General features: G+C 45.1%; 1 protein-coding gene across 2 annotated transcripts in view; it reads left to right on the top strand.

The window, feature by feature from the left end:
- The window catches only part of PDZRN3 (PDZ domain containing ring finger 3), a 240,927-nt gene that overhangs the window by 197,086 nt on the left and 20,066 nt on the right, over positions 1-23,775 (top strand). For both annotated transcript variants that reach the window (XM_047096984.1, XM_047096985.1), the window contains one exon: positions 23,426-23,673. In XM_047096984.1, the coding sequence (XP_046952940.1) occupies positions 23,426-23,673 (248 nt within the window). The remainder of the gene's footprint in view (positions 1-23,425; positions 23,674-23,775) is intronic.

Below are 23,775 nucleotides of genomic sequence, written 5' to 3'. Positions count from 1 at the left end.
TCCGTGAGGTCCTGTGCACCTCCGTATCCCTGCACTGAGCCTTCCCATGAGGCGAGCATATTCTGTTCCTCGTTTCAGTGTCATCTGTTAAATCATCCTCTTCAGTTACACTGCGAAATCCTGGGAGGTCTAGTCACCACCTTTACCCTCAGCATGGGATTGGTTGAACACGATGGATTTTGTATGTGCTGGCAGGGCATCAGGAGCAAGACCAGAAACAAGGGTGCTGGTCAGGAACCCCCAAACGAGCTGTTGGATGAGATGACTGTAATTTGGATCAAGAAGGTGCAGCTGGAGACCACGGGGGCTGCAAGACATTTACTTTTCATTCATTCTGCCAACATGTTTGCCCAGCCAGCCCTGTGCCCAGAACCGAGATTCTACTCCCTGCTCACTGGCTCCCCTCTGCCCCTAAGATAAAACTAACTCCTTAACTGTGGCCTGCAAGGGCCTGTGTGGTCTGGCCTCTTCTTACCTCCCCAGCAAGCTGCCTGCCATGTGCCCATTGTGTGTCTGCTCTGGTCCTGGCAGGCTTCTTGTAGCCCCCAGAACCCACCTTATTCCTTCCCTGTAAGACCTTACAACTGGTTGTTCCCCTCCATCTGTAACATAGTTCACCAGTTGATCCTTGAGGACTCAGCTCGAACATTCCTCTCCCCAAAGACCTTCCTGACCTAAGAGGTTCCCCCACCTCCACCCATGATCTCTCTGTATACGGTTTATTTCCTTCTTAGCACTTAACATAATTTCACGTACCTGTTAACTTGTCTCCAACCCCCCAGTCCCCAGGAAAATGTCAGCCCCGTGAATGCGGGGACTTTGTCTGGTTCTATGTGACACCCCAGGTCCTGACATATAACCAGTAAACTATTCAGGATGTGTTTACCAAATTGGCTTCTGAATGAGGAATGTACCGAGTAGGTCCCACTTTGGTCTGGGAAGGCATTTAGCAGTGACAAATGAGTCGATGTCCCAGGATCCTAATGGCTTCCATAGATACAGCTGCATACTGCCATGAGGCAGGTGGTTCATGGTCACAGGGGAGAGGACTGCCCCTCTCTGCATTCCCATGACACGCCTGCCATGGCTGGCAGAGAGAAACATATGGAACACTGAAAAAATGTAGCTTTAATAAATGACTTCTCTTGCACTCATTAATAATGCAAGGAGAGGTCATGGCTATATTGGGTGTGGGGGAGAGGAGGCACAAAAGAACACCATCAGCAGCTTCAGAAGCATGCCAGAGCCAAAATAACCCTCCTGCTTTCTCTGACCAGTGTGGGATTCAGCAGGGAACATAGCATCCACTCTCTAAAGCTCACAAAGCTCCACGTTTCTAGAAGCATCACCTTCACCGGTGTGGCAGGTGTCATAACATTGGTGAAATGCCATCAGACTCTGCTGCCTAACAGCAAGTACTGGGGTGAGAAAAGTCAGGAATGAGTTTGTCTACGTCAGATGACCTGCTTTCCCAGTTCTTCACCAAGGGCATGTTGAGTTGTGTGTGTGTCTGTTGGTCGGCTTTGGACAAAGGGTCCCTTTTCCAGTCTGCTGGTCATCTGGCCTGGCAGGGTAATTTCTCCCAGTGTATCTGGTTACACCCATCAGTTTGTAATAAAGAATAAGCTGAAATACTGCACACGTGAAAGAAAGTTATTAACATCAGCGTTCGATTGTGGAATGCAAGTATCTTGATGTGAGGGGCAGAAGGGATCAAGCAGAGCTTTTCTGACTGTTGAGGGGTATCCAGAAGTTTCAGCATCACCATCGAGTAGGAACTTGTTAGAAACGTGGGTTCTCCAGCCACACTCCAGACCTGCTGAGCCAGAATCTCTGTGAGCGGAGCCAGCAGTCTGTGTGGAACCAGGCCTCCAGGTGAGTTAGCTGCTCATTCAGCCTTGAGGACCTCTGTTGAACGTTAAACCAAAAATACTGCAAGAGGTAGGACTCTTAAGTTACCCAAGATTTCGGGCAGATTCTCTTAAGTCTTCCTTTGGATGAGTTGGTAGCAGGAAGAGCTCATTTCTCAGATACTTAGGTTCAGGTCAAAACATAACCATCTGTTGGTTAATACCAAAAAACAAAAGGTCATTTTGTTTCGATTAGGCAGGGCTTTTTTCAAGCAAGTTGTTCTATAACATCTAATTTACAAGTGGAAAATTGAAGGTTCGTGACGTTTTGTCTGTTAAAAATTTATGTGCACATACAGACATCACACATTTACACATGTTCGTGTATATGCAGGTAATACATGTGTGTGTGTAAATGTGTGGGTATCTTCTACAGATTAAGCTTCAGTTTTCTTCAACCGGTGTCCCTCTCAGAATTACCTGAGGTTCTAGAATTATCCTGCATCCCCCTAATGTTTACACCCTCCTATTCCTACAAACACTACCTTCCCGATAGTAAATGGGAAATTAATCTAATAAACGTAATCCCCAATAATGTGAATGATGGTAAGCACAATCCTCCTGCCAGAAGAAAATGTGTTTTTAGAAAGGACTTGTGAACCAAATGAACCGTAATTTGCAGAATCCTGGGTGAAATAAGTAGAGCACGGTCCCCTTTCTGATGATGAAGCGTGTGGCCATCACCATGATGGCAGGTCCCGATTGATAGACCCTGCTCCCGGGACACTTCCAGGTTGCAGGACTCGGTCTAGCTGTATGTGTCAATGAAACAGTACCACTGATCCTTAATAATGATCTTAGTGTACATTTTTATGGGTTGTGTCAGAGGATAAACAATTGTAGAGGTCTTCATAGGTAGTGCCAACTTACCCCCACCCCCCAGTAAGCCTCTTTGTATGACACCCACCAGCAAATAAGTATCTGCCTCGCCTTGCCTCTCATTCCCATATTCACTGGGTATTAAAGTTGTTCTCACTTCTTCCTCTTTTTTTCTATTTGAGAGAAAAAGGGAGTGGGGTAGAGGAGGGGACTCTTCACTTGTAACTTGCGTTCTTACACCAATTTCAAGGTACAAAAGTTCCTTTAGGGCACTGGTTCTCAAGCTTGAACACGGCATCAGCATCACCTGGAGGCCTTGGTAACAGCACAGAGTCCTGTGCCCCACCTCCAGTTTAGATACTGCTGATCTGGGGGAGCACCCCTTGGGAACCACTGCTGTGAGAGGTATGTGATTACGTATGGATGAATGGATGGGTGAACGGATGGACAGACTGAGGAGGGGATGAAAGGACAGGAGGGAGGGGGGGAGTGAAGGCAGGCAGGCATTTAGGGTGTATATCTCTTTGGTTTTATTAATGCCAGACAGTCTTTCAACATCATAGTGGACAGGTTCTTGATCCACATCCCTACCTGGTGTTGCCTGACTTCTTAATTTTTCCATTGCCGTGAATATAAAGAGGTATCTCACTTTGGTTTAAATCTGGTTTATTCTTGATTATTAATGAAATAGAGTATTCTATTTTTGACGTGTATATTGGCCATATTGTGCTTCCGTTGGTGTGTGTGCGGTGCCCGTTCAAGTGTCTGCCCCAGTTCTCTCTTGGATTTTTCATCTTTTTCCTTTGATTCATAGGATTTTTAAAAGCATAGTCCGGATACTGGTCCTTTATGAGATAGGAGTTGGAGGCCTTTTCTCCCAGTTTGTGGCTTGTCTTTGCCCTCTCTTTATGATGTATTCCAGTTGAACCAAATCCCTTAATTCAACATAGTCAAATATATCAGTCTTTCCTTATGGTCTGTGCTTTTAGTCTGTGTTAGGAAATACATTTTCTATGGTGAAAGCCATAAAGCTACTCTCCTATATTTTCTTCCAAAAGCTATATATAAATGTTGCTTTTCACAGAAAGGTGTAAGGCTGGAGTCGACCTCACTTTTTTAGTATGGATCCCCCGGCACCACTTGGAGAACAGCCCATCTCTTCTCCATCGAAGGGCACTGCCCTTTTCCCTGTGTCAAGCTTGGGGCTATTTCTGGCCTTTCTGTTCTGGCCATCTGAGAGTCTCCCTGCACCAACCTCGCACTAAGTGTCTGTTTTATTGTGCTATAGTTTTGCGGTAACTCTGGTCCCCTGGGAGGGCAGGTCTCTCTCTAGTGCCACCTTCTTGAGCTCTTGGCACTCTGGCCACCCACGGACGTGTGATGTGCAGCTTGTCAAAGTGACGACTTGGTAGGCTCTTCTCTCGAATTGGGGGATGGGCTCACAAGTAGTCAGCGTAGCATTCTTTATATTTACGTGTATCTTAACAAAACTTTTAATGTCTTCAGTACTGAATAAAATATGAAGAACAGCCCCAAGAAGAAACATCATAGATTATTTTTTTAAGTTTATTTATTTTGTGAGAGAGAGAAAGAGAGAGAGAGCACAAGCAGAGAATGGGCAGAGAGAGAGAGAGAGAGAGAGAGAGAGAATGAATCCCAAGCAGGCTCTGTTGTGAGCACAGAGCCTGATGTGGGGCTCGAACCCACAAACTGTGAGATCATCACCTGAGCTGAAGTCAAGAGTTGGACCTTTAACTGAGCCACCCAGGCTCAGGATATTCACCCAGAAATATCATAGATTATAAAAAGCCTCCAGGGGCGCCTGGGTGGCTCAGTCGGTTACACACCCGACTCTTGATTTCAGTTCAGGTCTCGATCTCAAGGTTGTGAGTTCAAGCCTTGTGTTGGGCTCTGCACTGGGCATACAGCCTGCTTTCAAAAAATAATAATAAAATAAAAAATAAATGTTAAAAAGCTTCCCTCCCCCCTCTAAACTCTGAAGAAAAATAAACCAGACACAGTAATAATGGGGAGGAAGGAGTTAGCTGTCTGTAAAGATCTTTAAAAAGTATTAAAATGCTGGTTACTTTTTTCCTTAACATAAAGCATTCTTCATCTGCAAACGAATTCTCTGAAACGACACCATTTGTTGTAACAGAAGACATCTGTGAGACTACACTTAGAACTTGTGTCTTTACAAACACATCTCTTAGGGGTTGACATGTTTGTGTGTTTCTATATAAAGAAATCTGAAGGAAAATTTTTGTCTTTTTTGTGAACAAACAATGCATAAACCAAATAACGCAGACAGACACGATTCACAGCATTAAACCAATGAAAACAGAGTTAATTTGTGAGACATGTGGGAAAATAACAGTTTCCTCCCAGTGTGTTAAACAGTGTACCGCGGCCCAGGCACATTCCTGTTTCGCCATACGTGGCAATTAATTAATCCCCTCCTCTGCCCAAAAGTGTCAGCGGTGTGGCACGTAACGTTAGAAGCGACATGCATTTTAATAAAAGAAAACTCTAAAGAATATGAACCGATTTTCCATTATCAAGCAGCTGTTTACTGTTTAGGGAGTCTGGAAAACCTAGAGAGAAATTAGTATCCTTCATACTGGTCTTTCAGTTGGCACCAGGAGATGAAAAGCAGTGGGTATTTCCCCCCAGAATCGCAGCGGTATTTTGCATCCAGGATTCTGTTCCTTTTTATCGAGCTATAAAACGCCTGGCACGAATGACTTGTATTGCAACCACTTGGCATGTTAGGTACCAGCTGCCCTCTGTTGCCCTCACTTGCGTGTATCACTGTGTTGGCAGGTGTTAGGATTCCCCGACCAAAGGTGCCTCTCTTTCCCTGGGCCCCTTTTCTCTTCTCATGCTAGCAACTCTCTAAGCCTCAAGTTTGTAGTATAAACCTAGGTAGCTGGAAACTGTCCAGGAATTAAAGTTCAAGTTTGCTGGCCTGTCTGTCTCATCTCTGCCCCCCACAATGAGGGTTCTGTCCGGGTTCCTCCAAGGAGTAGAACCTGAGAGCAGGTGCCTGTGCCCCGTATGGTGACGGGGACGGGGGGGGGGGGCGGGGGAAAACATCAGGGAGAAGTCACTGTGAAGAGTCAGAACATCTTGTTCTCAATGGGTCGTCAAGTTTCAGAACCAACTCTACTCCACATCTGGATACAGTTAAGAACTGTCCAGAGAAAGGAGGAAACAATTCCAGCATTGTATTCTTTGTCCTTGAATTGACAGCGAAGGCCCAGGACGAATACGTTCCACTGATTCGGAGTTTCATGCCAGTAGCAATGATAAATAACGGGGTGTTATTTGCCACGCACGTGGTTTACGTACAGCTGTTATATGTGGAATCCCGTGTGATTCCAACACAGCCCCTTAAAGTGCAGGTACTGTTGTTATGTCCATCTTATAGACGAGGCAACTGAGGGTTAGAGAAGCTCATTCACGGGCCTGGGATCGCACGGCTGCTAAGGGGCAGAACCGGGATCCGAGCACAGGACTGTGTGACTCAAGCACACCATCTCTGAACAGCATCCCTGGCATTGCACTGAATGTCTGGCAGTGTGGTCAGAAGCACAGTCCCTCTCCTCGGGGGTTTACATTCTGGGATGGCTGGAGGTCAGAAAGTAAATCTTATACTAATGAGCGTATAATGACAGTGTAAGGTAATCTAGGGAATACAGATCTGCAGCAGAAGCATCGTCAAAAGTCTGGACCAAGAAACTGTATTCAGTTTCCTCCTTTTTTGAAAGGGAGGCAGTTTCAGAGCTGTTGGGGTTACGTGATGCATCCTGTGATGCCTCATTCAAGGGAGGCTCATCTTAGCACCATGTTAAGGCAGGAGAGGAATTCATTTGCAAGTTATCCCAGTAGAGAGTCACCCTGTAGTTGTTGTAAGGCCAGCATTTATTTAAAAAATTTTTTTTAATGTTTATTTTTGAGAGAGAGACAGAGACAGAGTGCAAGTGGGTGAAGGGCAGAGAGAGAGAGGGAGACACAGAATCTGAAGCAGGCTCCACGCTCTAAGCAGTCAGCACAGAGCCCGACACAGGGCTCGAACTCACCACAAGATCATGACCTGAGCTGAAGTTGGACGCTTAACCGACTGAGCCACCCAGGTGCACCGAGGCCAGCATTTATTGAGGGCCTGCTTTGTTCTCTGGCCCACATGCTGAGAGAAAGACTGAAACCAGCCCTGTGCTCCCAGCACTCATGGCCTGGCGTCTGTATGGCATGGTGTCACCTGTTACGTATTGTCAAACAAGCTAGTCAAGGCTCTGGGGACCAAGGGAGGAAGCCAGCATTTCCAGAGGAGGAGCAGCCACAGTTGGGCTAAAAGAGTCACCTTTAGGGGTAAAAGGTCTCTAGGAGACAGACAGGTAGCGGCTGCGGGAAGGACAACTTGTGTGGACATCATCGGCCCCCACCATTGCCACGTCATTTCTCTTAAAGGGGAAACAGGAAAACAGGCTTTCAAAAGAAGTATGAAAGGCCAAGGCTTCCCAAACATAACACACAAAGGTAGAGACGCACAGCATGTTTGGAGGAAGTGCTCAGATTGTGTCACTTGTCCAACATGGTATTTATTGAACACCTGTAGTGTGTGCCCCGTAGGAGGGGCCACTGGTAAGGATGCAGGGGCCGCAAGGCTAACGAAGTCATGATCTTAGCACCCGGAGGTGGAGGGAGATGAAAATGCACCGGTACCCAGCTCTGCGGGTGGCCGGTGCCGGGCAGGAGGGCCCCCCGTACGGGGTGTAGGATTCAGTCACGGTGGCCAGGCTGGGCTTCCTGACCATCTGAACGGAAGCCGTCAGCATCGGCCGGGTGGAGGCTGCAGGGCCAGAGGAGTCCTGGATTGAAGGAAAAGTATTTCATGACCAATACTCCCCTGTGCATACGTGCCCTGTGTTCTCTCGTATCCCGAGAGGGCTTGGCTGTCAGGGTGCCATCCCAAGCTTGACTTCTACTTGCCGAGCTAAAGCAGAGGAGAATACATGGAGAGTATGAAGGGGCTGCATAGCATGACTACACCGAAGATTTAAATAAAGAAATGCTCTGGAGAGGCATTAAAAATGTTAACCATATCCTCTCCAGACTAAAAAAGCCAATGGAGGGGGTAAGGGAACATAGTGTTCAACAACACATTTTTTAAAATGTATAGAGTCCTACGTTCGTAAAAATAAAAGGAACCTAGTAACACAACCCAGAGGGAGAGTGTGTGCACATTGTAGGATAGCAGTTAGAACAAGTGTATACACGGCCAGACATTTCCTCTAGATACACACGGGGGATGTTACCCCTGGAAAACACATTTTTCAGTGAGCTCATCCATGAGGCAAGATGAAATGAGGTCAGAGAGAAGCTTCCAGAGCTTCAGACTCTTGGTTTCTAAGTCAACTAAGTAAAGGTTTAAAGGAAGAGAATCCCTGACCCAAACACAAGCAGCGGGCGGGGGAGACATCTTTACTGTTGCCTACAGGAGCTAAAGACAAACACTGTTCCCAGAGCTGGGCTCTGCCATTCCTTGATGGGGATCCGTATTTTGGCCGCCAGCCATCTGATTTCTTTTTGTCAGTCCCACACCCCATTTTGCTGAAACATAGCTGCAAGTGCATTTCCACTCAGCTGGGCACACTTGCTAACTCTATGCGAACACCAGAAGTAGAAATCTCACCCCAGTCCTCTCCTCCCCTCTGACAACTTTACTCTTTTAGAAATTCGTTAGACCCTTTTTCTGGCTTTAGGTTTGACATAACCAAAATCATGTACACGTACTTCTGTCTCTCTCCCTCTATCTCTCTGTTCCCCCTCCCTCCATCTTTCCCTATGTCCCCCTCCCGCCCTACTTCTCTCTCTCTCTCTCTCTCTCTCTCTCTCTCTCTCTCTCTGGAAAACCCCTGCATTTCCTCATATTCTAATTGCATTATCAAGTGTTGTGTTTGGATCATTAATTCCTTCCCAGACGATTTGCTCTTGGTAGGTTTCTAGCAAATGTTGCCCAGGTCTAATAAATCATCTTAGAAAATGCTGCAGGTTCTTGTCTGTCGCAGGGACGGGAGTCCGCACGCTAATTCCTGTGCCCTGCAAAGAGTTTTATCCTCTTTCCTCCCACAAAAGCAACCCGGTTAGCTTCTTCATTAAAGGTCACTAACAGTCTGACAGCAGAGGAGAGAGTTCACAGTTGTGCTTTGGCCAGCCTGTCATTGGAGTCGTCCATGGCTGGGTTCACTGGAATAGACTCCGGGTTATTTTGTCACCTAAACAAAGTGTCTCTAGGTGGCCACAGGCAAGGAGTCCTTCTCCTCTGTATCCCCTGCTGGACCCGAGAGTGGGTTGTCTGAAGGACCTGCCACGCTGATGTGATGCTTCTGGGTAACCAAAACGGAGGGCAAGAAAATGAACTCAAGAGGTTGTAACAGTTGAGTATCCTTATCCTTGGGGACATACTTGTTGCTCCCACAACGGGGCAGAGTTGCTGGAGCAGGAGATTGTGGAATGGAATCTAGAAGGGCTGTAATGTTCATCCTTTTCACACACATCTTTCATTTTATTTTTTATCTCTGTTAAGATCCAAAAACTTATTATCATGGGCCTTCTCTATGCTGGAGTTCTGTGCAGCTTAAACTTGTAATTACTCTGCCATTCTTATTCCCCAGAATTTAATCACCAAAAAAGCGAAGATCAATTATTATAATGTGGTCATATTTTAAAGCCCTCGGTACCTGTGAAGTTGAGAGGGAGAGTCATTTTATTCCCTATTTTAGAGGTGATAAATATCCCACGATGTCATCATTATTCTTTTGGTGCCATTTATAAATCACACTTATAAATCTTTGAGAAAGAACTACCACCTTAAGTTTATTTTTGATTCATAAAGGTTCTAAATCTTACCAATTTCTGTTTCTTCCATGCCTCCAGAGTCCATCATTCCTGCTGACTTTCATTGGCTCTTCTTTCAAAGCTAATATTTCCAGAATTCTGCATTAATTTCTCACAGTGATCACTAGGTAACTCTGTACTTCAGTGGAGACAACGTAAAGAGAATTTATACAGTCTATTGATAGAAAGTTGTCTCTCGTTGCAAGGGGAGTATCTGCAAACCATGAATCTCTTGGCAATTCACTGAAGATCTATCTGTATTCATCGTTGCATGTTAAGTACTCTTAAATGCAATATTCTTAGACATAGTACAGATGAAGTGTGAGTGGGTAGGATCAAGTGTTTTGTCTTCTAGAAATTTTATTCAAATTTAGAAGTATATCTCAAACCAGCAGGAAAGAGACACATATTTTTCTCCTCTAACCTAAATTTTCTCAACACATAGAGCAATAATTCGCAATTAAAAACAGAGAATATTGTCACAGTTTAGGACAAACGGGAGGTTAGTTTTTGTGCTTATACATACCAACTTAGATAAGCATTGAATTCATATAATTCACATACACACACGTACCATCATCCCTCTCCAAAATGAGTCCATTGCCACAAGCTAGGAGAATAAAATATGGAGCCCATCCCCCCGACCCTGAGGACACTAGAGTAGCAAAGGCCATCCTGCTAACTGCAGACTTTATTCTACAATTTGCCTCATGGGGATAATTAAGAGGGAAAAGATGATCAGGAAAATTTTTCATGATAAAAATGCTGAAAATTACCCATCATAATACCACTTGGAACTGTTGATGTCCAGTAAAGATTAAAACTAAAAATGTAGGAATTGTATAATTAGAGATGATGTGCTTTTTTTTTTTTTCCAACGTTTATTTATTTTTGGGACAGAGAGAGACAGAGCATGAACGGGGGAGGGGCAGAGAGAGAGGGAGACACAGAATCTGAAACAGGCTCCAGGCTCTGAGCCATCAGCCCAGAGCCTGACGTGGGACTCAAACTCACGGACCTGGCTGAAGTTGGACGCTTAACCGGCTGCACCACCCAGGCGCCCCTATGATGTGCTTTTTTTAAAAAATACAGTTCTAAAACACCAATCATGTGGGAAAGCTTGTGCAAAGAACAAAGTATTTTAGGAGCAAGTGCATGGGCTTCCCCTGTTGAGGCTAGGGACTGTGTGTCCCACTGTGTAGAGAGAGGTGTTGAAATATGAGATTGAGTGGCTTTTTTAACCAGTTGGAAGCATAAACCATTCTTCTTCCTATAATCCAACTTTATTACGGTTTTCTAGCAAAAGAATGGACATGTTGGATTCTCTGACGCAGAGGCTCCCAACAATATAGTAGCTTCCGTTGGACAGGAACCAGCAGGTGGTGACATGGTGCCCTCACCGCGCATGTGTGAGGGACCCCAAGAAGGAACTGTGACTAAGGATCCAGAACATTACAGGGAGTCTATATTCAAGTCTCTCTAAAATAAATAAATAAAATATTTAAAAAATATAGAAAACAAACAAAAAAGATTTCAAACCACTGTTGAAGTTCCACTAAAAATGTAAGACACAAATCCACAAGAATCAGGAAATTGTATTTAAAGTGTATCATCATTAGTTCTCATTTCTCCTGGCATCCATTGGTTTGTTACCTGACATTGGTGTTGTTGAAAAAGAGTTAGGAAATATCATAATCTTGTCAAGAGGAGTAAATAAAACACAGATCATTGAGGTCAAAAAGCTTCTTTTAAAATTTGATATCTTGGCCTGTAGCTCCTGTAAGATTCAAGGACTTCGAAATGTCTCATGGCGCTGGTTTTCTTCCCGCTGAAGAGTTTCCTGTTTAACATAAGACTAACATTACTCTCCTCCTAGTTGGACTATTTTAAATCGTGGCCCATCGCTAGAGCTCCACAGAATGCCTCAGGAAGTTGGTAGAAACAAGAGGCTAAAATTTGAAGGGACAACTTTGTAAGAAGAGAATTGAGACCAGAGGTCCCTTAGCTTTTCGCAGTTTAGTAGGAAGGGGTGGGTGAGTGAATGTCCAAAACCAGTGTTTTCTCATTCTGCTCGTTAAACATGGACCATTACCAAGGGGACTTTCTGGGATAGGTCCATGGACATAGTCACCTTGGTTCAGCCTGGCCCGGCTCACCCGTTCCCACCAAGGTGTCAACCGTGGATGTCTTTCTTAAGCCAGGAATTTCCTGCTTCTCATCAGAGCCTTGCATTTCCTATCTGTGCCTCACCTGCCCCTTTTGTGATGAAGGCTCTTCTTCACTCTACCCTCCCATCTTGTGTACACCTAATCTTACCTTTGCTTTGGGCCGAGGTCAGGTCACAGTGCTCCAGCTGTGCAGGTCAGGGGTTAGAGGGTTAGAACTTGGGCAGACGTGATTCAAATCCCATCTCTACTGCTTAGGACTCACACAAGTCTTAGGATGCTGCTTTTAGCTCCTTGGGCTTTGATTTTCTCATCTATCAAAACAGAGAATGCCGCTGACCTCACCCATGACCGTCTTATTGGGCAGAGGGGATAGGATCGTGCGTCTACAGCATTTAGCACAATTCCTGGCACAAAGCAAACATCCAGTACAAGTACTCCAGAATACTATATCCTTGAGGCGGGTGCTGGGATCGAGAAAGGCTTCTTTCCCATAGACATGAGTGCAACATAAAATCTTTTTTATTGATGTCCTCACACAATGTATTTTCAGTCATGTTTTACCGAGATTTGTCAGTCGGAATGTCTAGAATGTCTAGAAACTACAAAGGGGGCTGGTGTCTCCTGTGAGAGTGCTGATTCTGAGCCAGACCCTTTACACTGAATCTTGACAACTCCGTTTTCAGATGAGGTACAGGGAGAACTCTGGTAACTTGTCCAGGTTTGCAGGGTGGTGACAATGGTGACATTCAGCCCTGCCCCAGGGCCTTTACTTGACACTGTTCAGTGATAGAAACCCTAGGAAGGAAGTGCTGGAATGACCTAAATTTTCAGTGGAGGACACTGAGGCACACAGAGGTAGGGTAGTCCTCCTGGCATCCCATCTGGTAAATGGCAGAGCAGAGATTCAGACCCCTGTGTGTCTCACCCCAGAGCCCAGACAGTGTTCACTCTTCACCTGGTGTCACCGAGCTTTGGTTACCACTTGATCAGTGCCTGGCGCATAGTGGGTTCCCCAATAATTCTTGAAATGAATGAGGATAACAGACAGCTAACATTTATTGAGCACTCACTCTCCCGGGGCGCAAACCCTAACTACTTGCTATGTATGGCCTCATGAATTCTAACAACAACCCAGTGAGTTAGGTCTGTCTGTTGACCCATTTTACAGATAAGAATGCTGAGTCACCAGGAGGTTAATTGCTCAAGATGACTTAACACAAAAGTGATCAGCCCGTATTTGAACTGAGGCAGTCTGGGGCGCCTGGGTGGCTTGGTCGGTTAAGCGTCCGACTTCGGCTCAGGTCATGATCTCACGGTCCGTGAGTTCGAGCCCCACGTCGGGCTTTGTGCTGACAGCTCAGAGCCTGGAGCCTGTTTCAGATTCTGTGTCTCCCTCTCTCTCTGCTCCTCCCCTGTTCATGCTGTCTCTCTCTGTCTCAAAAATAAATAAACGTTAAAAAAAATTAAAAAATAAAATAAAATAAACTGAGGCAGTCACCCCCCAGAGCCGAAGAGTCTTAACACATGTGAAACTAACCCCTTCCTTATCTTGCACAGCTTCATGCAATCTCCATTACAATCCTATTTGAAACTTAAATGACCATGGTCACATAAAACATCATTAAACACTTGTCTTAATATTCTTTTAATTTCTGCATGACAGCAATTGTTTGCGAGAGTCTTCCTATATGTCCTTTTCTTTATGATTAGAGGCTTGAGGGTGGAATTTTATCTTAAACATTCCCCTAGTCTTTGAGGAAAACAGCTAACAAATTTAAGTTTATAAGAGATATTTATGAGACCAATATGAAGTTCACACCAGGGAGATGGAAATGACATAATAAAATGGTTTTCATAAGGCCTTGGGTGCGATGCTTGCAAAAATGTAACCACACCTTTCCCCTTTGATTGGCAGCTGTATTGCTTTTATGGTAGGAGATAATGCTAATATGGATCATTGCGTGCAATAAAATTGACATGTAGAGGGGTGCCTGGGTGGCTCAGTTGGTTAAGCGTCCAACTTCGGCTCAGGTCACGATCTCATGGTCGTGAGTTGGAGCCCCACGTCCAGCTCTGGGCTGATGGCTCAGAGTCTGGAGCCTGCTTCCGATTCTGTGTCTCCCTCTCTCTCTGCCCCCACCCCCACCCCCCATTCATGCTCTGTCTCTCTCTGTCTCAAAAATAAATGTTAAAAAAAATTTTTTTAAATAAAATTGACATGTAGAAAGCTTGGCTACCTCTGAACTAAGTGTGCCTCTCCCAGTGCGAGGTAGAAGCCACTGGCATCTTGAACCAGAGGTCTGCAGCTACACAGATGCTCTCCGGCCTTTCCATGTCATCTGTAAAATGCAGATAATGTTACATGATCTCCCCCACGTGAAGATCACCTGGGTAAATGCATGCACAGTGCTTAGAATAGCGTCTGGCACAGAGGGAGCGCTGTGCCCCTGTTGCCTTGATGATGACGGAAGTGTCCGAAACTCCTGCATTTCGCTGTGGCCATTATGGCCGCTCATTAGATACCCAGGTGAGCAGTGGAGCGCAGGGAGATAATGCCTCCTCTCCCAGACTCGGCAACAGGGTAGTACTCGGGAAGGACACCTTTTTGGCGTAGGGATAAGGGAGCTGAGCCCCCCGACAGAGCCCTCTGTGTGTCCAGGGCAAAAATGCAGGTGCCCAGAGGCCAAGTGTTCACATGCTTCCACTGTACGGGCTTTCGGACCTCGTGGCAGCCAGCAGGGGGACCCCTGCCAGCCCTTCCTTTGGCGGGGGCGGGTAGAAAAGGGCTCCCTTTCTTCTGAGCCCAGCCACCCTACTCACCTCCTTGTCTGGGCACCTGGAGCACAGCTCAGTCTGCACAACTAGAAGCAGTGATCCTGGAGGAGGGTGTGGGGGAAGAGGGCAGGGGGATGGGGAGGGGAGAAGGAGAGAGAGAAGAGAATGGTCAAGGAAAAGAAACCGTTTTGCATTTTGTGATTTTTCTATAAGGTCTGTAACATTGGCCTTTCTCATCTCCTTCCCCTATAATGGGAAGTTTTGCGTTTTCACTTGAAGCGGCCCCGCCTCACCTCATGCAGTACAGAACCCACGGAGGACAGGAAAGCTTGGGTAGAGCTGCCGTGCTCTTTTGCAGACATTCCATAACCTTTCTGGGCCTCATGTTTCACACCATCCACGAAGCAGAGGATACTTTCCTTGATAGCCTGTGGATCCTATTGAGGACGGCACGGTCCTCAATTTGAGTTTGAAAATGCTTCCCACTAAATATGCATGTATGTAAAAATATATAAAACACATGTTTTATTCTCATTCGAAACTTGGAACTTCTAAAGTAGACTCCATCAGATTTGTGTTCAACTTAGCTAAGCATATAAGATCATAGAGCAGAAAATATATTTTTGTGTAAGGGTAGAAAGGACCACGAAAGGACCACGCCAGCAGATGTGCACAGTGAGGGGACTGTGTCTGCAAACGAATGAATAGGTCACTCAGGTGACTTGTTGGCAAGCCTTCTGCATTCCAGCAGGTCTCTGTGTGCTATGGGGAACAAAAGACACGGTTCAGGCCCTCATGGACTTTAAGACCTGGTGAGAAAATGCAGGCAGTCAATAGAAAAATAACTATGTGATTATACATCAAGGAAAATGCTGTGAATTCTACTCAGTGACCTCTCCTTGTGTGACTATTCTCCAACATAAATAAACTCGTGTACAAATGGACACTGGGCGGGTGGTTGGATCTTAAGAATTGGTCAAGGCTTTTCCAGATGAGTATGAAGAATAAGAGAAGGGCGAGGGTGGTTGGAGGCATTTGGAAGAATGTCTGCCAGGAGTGAACGGTGACAGACCGTGGAATGTGATCAACCATTTTTAACTGAATTTAAACTTGAAACCAATCCCTGCTGCAAAGGCATTAAGGATACAACTGGAGAAGAAATGTTCCAAAGAACTTATGAATCATAGAAAGTAGGGGAGACTTAGCTATAGGAGCACCTTGATTCCAAGTACACGACACTGGGCTTTCCTATGTTGAGTTGCATTTTTAAATTATCACCTTTAAGATGATTTTTTAAAAAATGTGCATGTTTGGGGCACCTGGGTGGCTCAGTTGAGCATCCAACTGCAGCTCAGGTCATAACCTCATGGTTCATTCGTAAGTTCGAGCCCCACATTGGGCTCTCTGCTGACAGCATAGGGAGCCCACTTTGGATCCTCTGTCCCCCTCTCCAGCTGCCCCTCCCTCTCTCTCTCTCTCTTTCTCAAAAATATTTTTTTTGAAATGTGCATGTTTATCTTAAGATGTAGAGTAATTCAAATATGTTATAGTTTAATGGACATTTGGAGGTCATCACAATGGGACTTTGGGGTGATGCCATCACGGCTTCTTCGTAAAGGAGATGAAATATTAAGGTAGATTTTTACCTGAGAAGAAAGCATTTTACAATATTTTAGGACTAACTTTACAAAAAACTAAGTACACAGATGATTTTTAGCCTCGCTTTCTTGAAGACATGTTACCCATTTTATTATTTAGAGGCTGGCAGCCAGGAATACTCTAAGAAAACAAGTACAGGATTTTCAAATCTGAGATACTTAAGTCAGACATCAGGAAGGCCCCTCTCACAGGACAGTTACCTCAACTATAAATTCAGGTGTGCACAGCACGCAGGTGCAGTAAGGCAGGTGATCTTCCCCTTGGAGAGGGAGCAAGCCCAAGGAACCAGCATCAGGATACATTTAGAAGTTAACATGGACAAACTCTAGTGTGGTCCGTGGTAGGTATCATACTAGAGATTTAAGGGTTTTTAAAAAATGTTTATTTACCTTGGGAGAGAAAGTAGGGGAAGGGCAGAGAGACAGGAGAGAGAGAATCCCAGGCAGGCTCCATGCTGTCGGCACAGGGCCCGACACAGGGCTCAATCCCACAAACCGTGAGATCATGACCTGAGCCGAAACCAAGAGTTGGATGCCTAATGGACTGAGCCACCCAAGCAGGCATGCCTTAAGTTTTTACATCAAAGAAACTGAAATCTATGCAAGTGTTGTCTATTTACACATAGACATCACATAGTAAAGTGAGGGTTTTCCACAGAAACACGTTACTGCGAACACTATTTGTTCATTAAGACTCCCTTTCCTTTTTTTAAAAATTTGTTCAACATTTATTTATTTTTGAGAGAGAGAGACTGAGCATGAGCAGGGTAGGGGCAGAGAGAGAGGGAAACACAGAATCTTAAGCAGGCTGCAGGCTCTGAGCCCTATGTGGGGCTCAAACCCATGAACTGCGAGATCATGACCTGAGCCGAAGTGTGATGCTTAACTGACTGAGCCACCCAGGTGCCCCCGACTCCTGTTTCTTCTTAACAGACATAACACCTACATTTTAGATAAGTTGGCCTTCTCTATGTCAAGCCCCAGAGCAGACTATACATTTGAAATAAATTAAGACAGAACAAGGAGTTTTCCAAATGAAGAACCATTTTTTTCAGCCCAAATCAGGGCTTGAAACCTTTTACTTGTTGGTATGTAGTTTATTATTGTCTGCTACTTCCATTGGAACCTAAGTTTTAATTAGTTTGACAACACAGGTGTGATATTTTACAGAATGAAATCACTGCCCCTGTATTTAATTAAATGAACCCTATGAAAGTTGTGTTTTAGCCAGGGGCGTAATTGATAGGAGGCTGGATTCAAAATTGCGTTAGCACTTTATATTGGGGTTGGGGGTCGTTTGCACATGCAGTAGAAATAGAGGTGATTGCAGTATGTTGATCCTCAGAAACCAAATGTCTTCCCATAAATAGATACTTATTTTCTAATTTAGAGACCTTGTGGTATATCTTTTCCCAGTATTACATATGCACGTATCCTGAACTGCTCACAGTTAAGTTATACAGCACTGTGCAAGCTTTCCAGGCTCCTGTTTTGAAAGGCGATACTACAGATGTATGACGTGACCTTCACCAATGGCATTTCTAGGTAGACAGTGATGACCCAGGTCCCCCCCCCATCTGGGTTATGGGCTCAATTTGTGTTCCAGGATGTGTAGTCTGTGGGAACATTCCGACCACCTCAGCAAATCAGATCCCTCACGAAATGTCTTAGGGCAAATGCTGCCCACAACAACATTCTTTCTGACCATTTCTTGAGTGGCTCGCACATGCCCTAGCCTCATTTCTGCACCAGAAATTTTCCCAAGTGGCATCCTGATGTCTTCCAAGAGAGAAACGACTCTCACTGGATAACCTCAGCAGATGTTTTCTCAGGAACTGAATGACCGGAAGATGGACAGATGGGTTGTCTGTGAAATCTACCCCCAGATGGAAACGCCTCTCAGCTTTGTGTTAGTTCTCAGGACCTTGGAGAAGACCGTCACGAGTGCCTCACACAAAGAGCTGCAGGCATGTTACCCAGGCCTAATCGGAACCAGGAATCATTCCACACCCTCGAAGTAATTGTCTTGTCTCAGGAGACCTTACACTAACGGACCTCTTGAAGGTTCCTTAGTGTCATGTCATATTTGTGGCAATGATGTCTGCCTTGAGACAGACTGATTGGATTCTCACCATAATTGCACCTAAGTCCCAAGGGGCCAGCCAGAGCCTTAGGTGAATAACTTAAGCCTTTAATTTATAATAAAGATAAAGTTTGCAATCAGCATTTCTGGTTCCAAAACATTCCATTTACTTGGTTTTAGAGCTGCATAAACTGTTTTAAAAGCAATCTGCTCAATTGGGCGAGTTAATGATATTTAATTTGACCGGGCCAAACGTCACCGGATGAGCATTCCATCTGTAATTGCAGCCATCATCATAGCCGTTCTGTGTAATGTAGATGTAATGCTAATCCTGAGAATAAAGGCTGTCATTCTCGGATGGTTGACAGTGTACCGGAGTTATCCCCTCGCTAAGGCTCTCAGTGATGTGATTCCAAGATGACAGTGTAATAAGTGTTATGTGCACAAGGTAATTCAAAACAAATTTGGCTGCAAAAATGGATCGTCTAGGATAGTACACTCCTGCCTTGTCTCATCGTCCTTTAAGAGAATGTAATGATCCCTAAAATACCCTGTCAAGAAGCTTGTGTGGCAGGGGTCAAGTCTGTAAAATTTATCTCTTGCACCCCTGACCCCTCCCCCCCCAACCCCCATGGGAGAATCCGAACTCAAGGACTTGAAAATATTAATGTATATGTTGGTAGTCCGGGAACAGGAGATAGGTAGGGAGTCTTTCAGTACACAAATGTCTCTTAAGACTACCTAATTAAGCTGCATTTTGCTGCTTTGATTTATAGATGATTTTCTCTTGGGGAAAATGTGACTATTCTGGTATAGGATCCCCATTAGTACTAGTATCTTAGTAAATTTCCTATTGTTTGCATGTGAGGCACTACAAGTACATTATCTCATTAAACTTTATAATAACCCTCAGAGGCACAATACTATAATTACATTTATTTTGCAGATGAGGTAACTGAGACTCAGAATAGTCAAGTTGTCCAAAGCCCACAATCAGGACCCCACCCCTGTGGGGTCTCATAGTCGCAGACCCTGTGCACTCCATCCCTGAGCTGTAACCTAAGGAAGGAGGAGCTCATTTAGATGGTGCACAGGCTTTAATGGAACTGCGTTTGATTAGCATACACACATGGCACTGGGCTCCTGAAACTATTCTGGTGGGCACAGGTGCCAGAAAGGCCTCTCTTTGGAACTCAGCCATATGTGGAAGTGACGTCCCAGAGGGGGACGGAACGTCACTTCACAGTCACCCCAACATTCCAGGCCTCCCCCTTTGGCTTTGCCATTGCTTTCCTTCAACCTAGGCTGTAGAGATGTTATCAGACCAGCACCTTTTAACAATGTCAGAGGCGGGAAGGGGTTGGAAAAGCCTTCCTGCTTTTTGTAACTGTGCATGGAGACGCAAGGCAGCTGTCTGCCCCCGAGAATCCTCTTAGCTTAGACTAATTCACATGGGTCCTTAGTGTTTCTTTTTGTAGGTACCATTTAAACATCTGCTCAGTCTTGTAGCACTGATGTGTAAAATCTAATATTTGCCATCACTTTTCTATAAAAATGAGCTGATTAAGATCCATTCCCAATCAGAAAAGCATTTTCACAAATTCTTTTATACAGATAGAAGGATGTATCTAGGAACACATCAGAATACATTCCTGCCTAATTTTACAATACATTTGTGTGATATTTACACCTACTGGGATGTTCTGGGCTGCAAGCAGTGAAGATTTAAGTTAAAATGGTTAAAGTAGTCTAAAGGATAAGGAATGTGGTATTGAATATAAGAAATTTCGGGGTAAGAGGTTCTAAGCTTCGTTAGTTCATTTGCTCAGTGATATCATCAGAGACCCCAGTTCTCCCATTTTTCTGCTCTGACTCCCTCAGTATGTTGTTAATCTGGCCTCAGAGACTGGCTCTTAACATGATCCCAACATACTCCCCTGTGTTTAAGCAACACATGCAGATGACCTGCCCAGAGGCAGAAAAGAGCCATTCCTACTTCGTGTCCTATTTTAAGAACCAACAAAACCTCAAAAGATTCCCAGTCTTATCCTACTAGTCAGAAGAAGTATGTTGCCTGCCCGTGCTTAAATCCATCACCAAAGGAACAAGATGATCACAATGGGTCCAAGTCAATCAGACCCACACCTCAGTCTCCCCAGGAGGGAAAGCTCTCTGATCTGGTGGAAAGGAAACAAAATCTTATCTCTCTCAGCAGAGAGGAAGTACATGGGTCAAGGAGGGATGCTAGTTGACCAGGTAGCTGACATTGTCTGCTGTTGTATTTGCAAGACCTAATTGTATATTTAAAAACCAGACTCCTAAGGGCATCTGAGTGGCTCAGTCAGTTAAGCGTTTGACTCTTGGTTTAAGCTCAGGTCATGATCTCCAAGTTTCATGAGGTCGAGCCTTACATGGACTCTGTCTGCACTGATAGTGCAGAGCCTGCTTGAGATTCTTCCTCTTTTTCAGCCCCTCCCCTGCTTGGACTCTCTCTCTCTCAAAATAAATAAAACTTAAAAAAAAAAAAAAAAAGGTAGACTCCTAGGATGGATTCTTTTTTAGACACAACTAAAAGACTCCTGGAAGAAAATCTCTTGTTCATTCCCTTTCGGCAAAAGGCCTGGTATTTACGTGTCAATAGAGAAAGCATAGATTGAATATATCTTGCGAGACCCATTCAAAAGTCTTCATGTTTGAGTTCATTGGGGGTAAAAACTACATGTGGTACGAGCCAGCCTTAGACAGACTACTGAGGGCAGAGGACGAGCGTGGCTAGCTGGCCTGGGCCACACCCACATCTCCTGCCCATGGTGCCTCTGGCGTTAATTTAACCTAGGGACAAATTGACTATCATGCTGTAAATTCCTATATTACTTGACTCTTGGTGTCAGGCACTAGTGGAAAGTACGGCTCAGAGCTTCTGCCACAGCATGAAGTTCACAGATCTCCACATTGCTGTTGAACCACCCACCCCCTCCCCCTTCCTTCCCAGCCCAAGCCTTCAGCACACTGGGCTCTGAGCAAGGAGGGGGTCAAGACGGTCAGCTGTTTGGAAAGCTGGAAAGAATTCCTTTGTGTCCTTTTACCCCCTTCTTAAGGGAGGAGGGGTGAAGACAGTTGGGGTGTTAAACCCTGGTGTTGCCCATCCTCGCGGGTTGAGGAAGCAGGGCTCTTGTTTGAGAGCGAATGGTGCTTCGGTGAAGGGTGCATTTGAACCATTGTGTAGCCCAGAGTTCTTGTTCCGTGACTCCCTTGTGATGTAAGTAAATTACTTAAGTAGATTGAATCCAGATCATTAATAATCTCCACTGGCACAATGCACTTGGGCTTCATTACAAGGAAAGAGTCCGACATCTATTCTTTAACCCAGCAGTTGTTTACAAGACACTCGGTCCTAAGAGTTCTTGTCCCTGTAGGGCCCGAATGAAGGGGCTTAGCAAAAATAGAAAAACGGCTGTGTAATCAATACTCGTGTTCTGCTCGGACAAAGAAACCAAAGTGCCCTCTGCCTCAGAGGAGGGACCCTAACTGTCAGTGTGCTTTGAAGTACAAGATAATGGGGGGCGGGGGCTACGGGGAGGATGTGTATGTCAGACAAGGAAAGGCTCAGGGTTCATTTTGACATTTATAAAGAAATACTACAAACATGCCTATTGAAAAAATGGAATATTAATCTAAGAGGTTTAAATTCAGGACTTCCTGTGTTAAGTGACATGAACTTGTCAGTGTTCTTCAGAGACGTGAGAAGCTGAGGAACGTTTGCAGAGGTATATGCTGCAGAATTTGGTTCCTATACAGCCATCTTATATCTGACTTTAAAAAAGCAAACCAACCGCTTGGGGAATAATATTGAAATACGCCGGAGCCTGATAACTTGCATGCAGTGCTGCCATGTGACATTATCAGACTGTTGGAACGTGGGGTCAGTTAAATAGTTGGGCTAACAGGTCGCTGGGAATGGCTTCATTTTCTCGAAATAAGGTTCTGGCTTCTGTTTCCTCTTGCACAAGCCGTGCTAAAGATAGCCGTGTTGAGTGAGTTTTTATGGGATGCTGCCTCCAGGGTTCTTTCCAGTGGTACAGAGTTGCGACCCACCACTACGTAGGTGATCTCTTGTGGTTTATCTGAGGCTGTCGGAGGAGGGAGATGGACGTGATTTTTGCTCTGCCAGCTTCCCAGGCTATGTTGAGAGAAGGGTTGAGCGGTGGCTTCATGGAAGTCATGCCGTAGACGGTAGACACTCAATAAACACAGGCACTGGGGATGCGGCTGCAGCAAAGGCCGTACACAGGGAGAAACAGGACTGCAGTTACACTAGCTGTCGTGTCCCCAACGTCAGCCAGAATGCCAGCCATTTGTGCACTCCTTGATAGCGGCCATATCCACCTATGGCCTGGATTATCATTTCCTGAGTATTTTTTTTTTTCCAACGTTTATTTATTTTTGGGACAGAGAGAGACAGAGCATGAACGGGGGAGGGGCAGAGAGAGAGGGAGACACAGAGTCGGAAACAGGCTCCAGGCTCTGAGCCATCAGCCCAGAGCCTGACGCGGGGCTCGAACTCACGGACCGTGAGATCGTGACCTGGCTGAAGTCGGACGCTTAACCGACTGCGCCACCCAGGCGCCCCTCCTGAGTATTTTTAATGGACTTTTTTTGAAAGGAAAAAAAAAAAGCAAAGCAATTCATTTAAAAAGAAAACTTCCTATCACTCCCATAAAAGGAAAGCTAATGTCACCTGACATAATACACCCCATTAAAACATAACAATGTAATTAATTTCCAGTTAGCTATTATTGCCTGATAAAGGCTTGGAGCCCGAGGCTGCTCTTTTCTCTCACAGGCAAGATTAGCAGGTGATGAACCTGTGTTAAAGACATCCCAGTAGGAAGCCAAGACTTCCCCACTGTGAGATTTATTATTTAATACCAGATCTGGAGTCTTTCAAACTCATTCCCATCCCACTAGGCATTCCTTAGGAAACCTAAACCACAGAGAACTGCAATTGTCGGACACCCTCGAGTTGTTATTTTTACGCGCTCACCCAGGAGAACAATCTTCCCTGCTTCTGCTTGACTATAAGCCTCTCTCACCCTAAATATTTTTCCACAGGTCAACGGCAAAGACTTATCCAGAGCAACTCATGACCAGGCTGTGGAAGCTTTCAAGACGGCCAAAGAGCCCATTGTGGTACAGGTGTTGAGGAGAACCCCACGGACCAAAATGTTCACGCCTCCATCCGAGTCGCAGCTGGTGGACACAGGAACCCAGACCGACATCACCTTTGAGCACATCATGGCTCTCACGAAGATGTCCTCTCCAACCCCACCTGTGTTGGATCCCTATCTCCTGCCAGAGGAGTAAGTCACATGACCATGCAACACTAACGTGCTAAGTGTGGTAAAATAGCCCTGTGAAGTTGGTTTCTTCCCTTCCATGTGGTGAAAAAAAACTGATGTCTC

This window comes from Lynx rufus, unplaced genomic scaffold (genome assembly GCF_022079265.1).
Source record: "Lynx rufus isolate CCGP_SWC_20201006 ecotype Redwood Valley unplaced genomic scaffold, mLynRuf1.p SCAF_4, whole genome shotgun sequence".
Classification (NCBI taxonomy): Eukaryota; Metazoa; Chordata; class Mammalia; order Carnivora; family Felidae; genus Lynx; species Lynx rufus.
Note: the sequence above shows the minus strand (reverse complement) of the source record. Positions and strands in the feature narration are given on the sequence as shown.